The 6,000-nt window shown below is 49.6% G+C and overlaps 1 protein-coding gene across 2 annotated transcripts in view; it reads right to left on the bottom strand.

Moving 5' to 3' along the window:
• Positions 1-985: 985 nt before the first annotated feature.
• Positions 986-6,000, bottom strand: part of LOC116956594 (uncharacterized) — a 30,943-nt gene continuing 25,928 nt past the window's right edge. For both annotated transcript variants that reach the window (XM_032978303.2, XM_032978302.2), the window contains exons 8-9: positions 5,930-5,991; positions 986-4,130 (exon numbers count right to left, since the gene is read on the bottom strand). In XM_032978303.2, the coding sequence (XP_032834194.1) occupies positions 3,523-4,130; positions 5,930-5,991 (670 nt within the window). In that variant the 3' untranslated portion in view covers positions 986-3,522. The remainder of the gene's footprint in view (positions 4,131-5,929; positions 5,992-6,000) is intronic.

The raw sequence follows: 6,000 nt of genomic DNA, 5'->3' as shown, positions 1-6,000 counted from the left end.
GGTGAAGAAGGAGACTACATCGAAACTGACACGCAAATCCTCCGGGGAGACAGTGATATGTCCTTGATTAGTGAAACCACGTGGGCCGAATTTCGATTCAAAGCTTTCGTGACTGCAGGGATACATCTTCTTGGTTCTTTCGGTAAAGTCACCACGTAAAAGGGAAATAATAAAATAATACAAATAAAACATTGTAAAATAAAATCTCACGACGTTTCGGCTACTTGTGCTGTGGCCGAAACGTCGTGAGAATTTTATTGTGTTTTATTTTTATTATTTTATTATTTCCCTTCTACGTGACTTTACCGAAAGAACCAAGAACAACTGGGCCGAATTAAGCACAGCTGAAGGCAGTCTTGCCCGTGAAGGGAAGCAGAGTCTCAGACAGAAATCGTGCCAATCTGTAAGTGGGTGAGTTGATGGTGGATACGATAGGACGGAGTGGAGTACCCTCTTTATGGATTTTTGGAAGGCCGTAAAATCTGGGTGGTCTCGCAGCCGAAGGTTTTATAGAGAACTGTTTGGTGCGTTCGATTAGAGAAGTCGAATTAGTGATGATTTTATTTTGATTTAAAGCTTTCGTGACTGCAGGGATTCATATTCTAGGTTCTATCGGTAAAGTCACCACCACGTAGAAGGGAAATATTAAAATAATAAAAATATAAAACAATAAAATTCTCACGACGTTTCGACGGAAACACGAGCAATCATCATTGCTTTTGTGACTTTACCGTTTTATATTTTTATTATTGTATTGTTTCCCTTTTACGTGACTTTACCGAAAGAAACAAGAATATGAATCCCTGCAGTCACGAAAGCTTTAAATACATTTTTTACCGAAAGAACTAATAATATAGTGATGATTTTGTTGGTTTTAGCAGCCAGGCTATTGGTATGGTCTCTGTTAATTTTGGAGTAGCTGCCATCATTGAGTAGGTCTTGGATTTTGTTGGTGTATGTGGTTTTATCCATGATGACGGTGGCATTGCCCTTGTCTGTTTATATTTTTATTTTTTAATTTAGTTTAACACGCAGTAGGCTTTCACGACCAACATCGCGTGAATATAGAAACGTGCCCTCAAACCCGCCACAGCCAAATTCAGTAAGGCTTCGTCACGTAAACAGAACGCTAGTCTTTTTTTACAGCGTAACGTGAAAAAAAGAACACTTATTTCCAAATCGTTACGAGTTGAACAAGGCTTATTCTTGGTTCTTTCGGTGAAGTCATGTAGATAGAAATTAAAAATAAAAGCAAAAAACCCACGACGTTTCGATCGCAACACAAGCGGTCTTCTTTGTTGTGGGTTTTGCGTTCATTTTTGATCTAATTTAATTTTTATTTTCTATCTACGTGACTTACCAGAGAGAAACCGAGAACATGAATTATTGCAGTCACGAAAGTCTCAAGTCAAAATTGAACAAGGCTTGTCGAACCGCAACACATTTCGTGGCACCGACCACGCACGGGAGGGCATTTAAATGCAGAGCGTTGTTCTGGTGCTACCCGACTTCGCGAACACCGTTCCACTTTACGAACGGCTCACGGTAACGAGTTCTGTTCGTAACCCGAGGGCTGCTCCGTACCTCTCATTTGTATTGCAAAACACAAACCCCGCAGACGTGCGGGGTTAGGGGAGAAGCAATTCGCGGCTCGTTGGGAAATTCCACATTCCCATGGCAGGGGTGATTACAATTGACATGGCAACCGCTGACAATTTACTAGGCCGCGGTGGCTGATGTTAACTACCTCGCCTGGTGTACAGGAGGCCGTGGGTTCGATCCCGACCCTGTCACCACGGTGGCTAGGAGATCTTAACTACCTCGCCCTGTGTACATGGAGGTCGTGGGTTAAATCATAACCCTCACACCTGCTATATATTTGGGGTTTGCGTGTCTCTCTCTCTGTGTCCCCATGGTGGTCGCGTGGAGTTTTGTATCCGGGTCCTCCCTTTTTTTTCCTCCCCAGACTTAGAATCAAATGTCACCGCACGTTTAGAGTTATTTGGCTGCTGCTATAAAATGACAACGCGACGAGAAGCCGAATTTGCCGAGCTTTCATCTGTGATGGCGAGATCGCTTCTGAAAAAGAGCTACTACGTAGAAGCTCAGCGGGACCCTCGGGGTTTAGTTTAGGCTCCTTATACCGCATGGCTTCTGCCTTGGACACTGCGACTGCTGTGGCCATCGGAGAGTGAGCAACTACCTCAAGTTGAAGCTACTTATCGTTAAAAATATATCACACCCTCGACGTTATCCGACAAGAGTGCAAAAAATTCAACCCTCTCAGCGGCTGATGAGCGCATTTTAACCCCTTTACCGTTGCGATGGCGTGCGCGTGTGTACGACATCGGGTTTTTTTCAATTCAGTGCCGATGACGTGCAACGTAACCACGAAGCGTGACGTCACCGCTCCAAAAAACAAAGATCCCCCCCCCTGTGTAGCATGTAACAGACTGTGGGAGCAGGTAGCTATTGATAGTGAGGAGCAGCACCTATGAAGGCTACCGGCACTGTGGCACACGAGGGGGCGGATGGCCAGCACCACGCCCGGCCGCCTTTGTCTCCCTAGTAGCGAAGTTAAATACACCGCCACACCAGGTGCTCATTTGAGGCTGAGTCGACCTAGGAGAGGCCCAGGACCGGTTCAGATAACACTGGTCAACATTTTTTTAGCGATGAAATGTGCTGCAGAATTCAAATGTGACAATCGAAACAACTGATTGGCTACTGTTTCCAAGATATTTAAGTTTTTACATTTTACGTCTATATATATTGTGTAGATAGTAGAGTTTTACTCATACATTGTAAACCTAGGTCTTGTCATGTGTTTATGGTTGCTTTACATGATAACATGTCACCTGTCCTGTTTATGTAGCACTTTAAAAAATCAGCAAAATGGCTACATAGATACAATTTATTATGAAACAAAAGGCAAACAACGATTATACATATGTAAGTACACAGTTTAGTCCTCATTCAGTGTCTACCCGGCACTGAATTGTGCAGTCTCTTGTATCGCTGTCACTGGTGTTGGCCATGAGCAGGAATCGAACTCGGGTCTCTGCCGGAGTCCGTAGCGCAGCGTGGCGCTAACCTCTTCACCGCCGCCTCCCCCGATCAGCGGCCGATAAAGTGCGGTTGCGATGACGTATGCACACACACACACACACACGTGCGTACACGTGTGTGTGCGAGTGCATCCATTCCGATGACGTGGTACGTACACGCGTGCACATTGTTAAAATTAAATCGGGAGAAAAACTGAAATGAAATAACTGTGATGTTTTTTTCTTTCCACTCGCAAAATCAGCATCCACCATTTACTTGCCACTAGGGGTAGTCTCTCTGTGATCCTACAAAGTCATTGGCCTCTGCGTTACCCAGGCAACCGTCATTGGCCTCTCCGTTACCCAGGCAACAGTCATTGGCCTCTCCGTTACCCAGGCAACCGTCATTGGCCTCTCCGTTACCCAGGCAACAGTCATTGGCCTCTCCGTTACCCAGGCAACCGTCATTGGCCTCTCAGTTACCCAGGCAACCGTCATTGGCCTCTCCGTTACCCAGGCAACCGTCATTGGCTTCTGCATTACTCAGGCAACTGTCATTGGCCTCTCCGTTACCCAGGCAACCGTCATTGGCCTCTCTGTTACCCAGGCAACCGTCATTGGCCTCTCCGTTACCCAGGCAACCGTCATTGGCCTCTCCGTTACCCAGGCAACTGTCATTGTCCTCTCTGTTACCCAGGCAACCGTCATTGGCCTCTCCGTTACCTAGACAACTGCCATTGGCCTCTCCGTTACCCAGGCAACCGCAATTGGCCTCTCCGTTACCCAGGCAACCGCAATTGGCCTCAGGCGTTCCGATGTCTCCCATGAGCACCTTGCACTCCTGTCTCGTGTCCCGTCGCCCCGCCTGGGTCAGTGCGTCAGCTGCGGCTGCAGCTGCGGCTACATCGTTTCGGGCCCGGTAGCCAAAGCAGCGGCCCACGACACGACTCTGACGGAGTGGGTAGCATAGGCGCGATGGGCACAGCACCGCTGTCAGAATGGTGAGAACAAGGAGGGTGACCGCAGCTGCCACAATCCCTGCGACTGCTGCCGGCGACAGGGGAGTGCCACGTCCCTCATTACCTGCGTCGGCACACACACGGGCACATGCACGCCCACAAACACGCGCACGCATGCACGTAAACACGCAAAAATGCACACATGCACAAACACACGCACACATGCTTGCAAGCACGCACGCGCACGCACACACCCACAAACACACGCAAACGCAAGCAAGCAAACAAGCAAGCACAACAACCGCCATTCGCCACAAAGTGGCGGTAACGTCACCACAGTGCTTGTGCCAGGCCATGTGCACCTTGAGGCCACGTGAAGTGTCGAACGCCCGCTGTAAGGTCACGGGACAGACCCAGCAGGTGCCATCGGTCGACTGTGTTTTAGATGCCCGGCATTTCACTCGTTGTTGTGAGCGTCGCTCCTCTGCCCTCCGTTGTTGTTGGAGGGCGACTGCCTCCAACTGCCCAGCAAAGTCCTTCACGAGCCTCCTCCACAGAGGCCGATCTTAACACCACTGGTACCAGTTATCGGCAAGTCCACTCAGCTCCACATCCTCTTCTACCACATCCTTGTGTGGAGCGACAGACCAGGTAGCTTCCACACACAGCGTTACGCAGCCAATGAAAAGATAATGCCGCTTGCCTGATTCGGAGTGAGACCTCTGCTGTCAATCCGGAGCCGGTCATGAACAAACTGCCCAGGTATGGAATACTCTCCACTCTCTTCACAAATGCCCTATCACCAATTGAGAGTTGTGGGGGTGGAGTGTCTGATGGTACTAATACCCAGGCAGGTGCTTAGTGGCACGCTCCAGGTTCAGTAGCAGCACTTCCAACTCATCCTCTGAGTGAGCAGCAATTACCAGATCATCGGCATGCATAACATGGTTGAGCAATAGGGGGCCATTCACTGACCGCACCCAGGCATCGATCAGCCTCCCAATGTATTTGTACCAGATGGAGATTCCTCAGGTACAGCTATTGAAGGCTTCACGAACTATGTGGTCAAAATAGATGTTAAATAATGTGGGAGCCAGAGGGCATCCCTGTTGCACCCCACGGTGAACAGGGAATGGCTCTGACTCCCGGCCACGTAGTTTTACCCGAGCCTGCCCACCATCATGAAGGTCCTTAATAATTGTGAGCAGAGGGTCAGGTACTCTGAAAAGATGAAGACCAACCCAGAGCCCAGGCCTACTGATGGTATCATAGGCCTTGACCAGGTCAATAAAGCAGAGATGTAGGTCTTGTTGCAATTCCCTACACCTCTACTGTAGCAGACGGACAGAAAAATATGGCATCTGTGTAGGACCGCCCTGTCCTGAAAACACGCACACACAGACAGACACACACGCGCACGCACACAAATGTCTGCCAGGTAGTGCTGTGTGGGTGAGCGCGTGGTTCATGCCAGCGTTGGCGCACGAGGGGGTCCCGGCTATCTGTCTCCGTAGCGCCCAAGTGGTTACACACGGTACTACGTCCTCGTTTGAGATGGAGTCGACCGCGGGGTGGGGGGGGGAGGGGAAGGGCAGGGGGAGTTCAGCGCTGGATTTGAGGTCAGGTCACCACCGACGTGGGGCTTGGCCGTGAATCGAACTCAGGTGGCCGAGTTTGTAGCGCGGTGCACTAAGCCCTGCAATCACCGAGACCCACACGTGTCACCGTCGGCCATGATCAATCCACTGCTGGATGAAGGTCATCTGTATCTCCCATGAGTCTATAATCTGTCCAGCTAACCTGCACTCGAGCCGATTAAATTAATTGCTGTGACGAGAGGTAAGAGTGACGATGTGTAGAGTGACGAGAGATGAATCACACGCGAGTGTGCGAGACGCGTGTGTGCGTGCATACGTGCATTACCGGTCAGCGTAGCGCAGACAGCGTTGGCGATTTCGCTGCACGGGGATGCCTCAACGTCGCACCTGCGCATG

The sequence above is a fragment of the Petromyzon marinus genome, chromosome 66 (genome assembly GCF_048934315.1).
Source record: "Petromyzon marinus isolate PM22_M1 ecotype Great Lakes invasive population chromosome 66, UKy_Petmar_22M1.pri1.0, whole genome shotgun sequence".
Classification (NCBI taxonomy): domain Eukaryota; kingdom Metazoa; phylum Chordata; class Hyperoartia; order Petromyzontiformes; family Petromyzontidae; genus Petromyzon; species Petromyzon marinus.
This window is presented reverse-complemented; position numbering and strand designations above follow the sequence as displayed.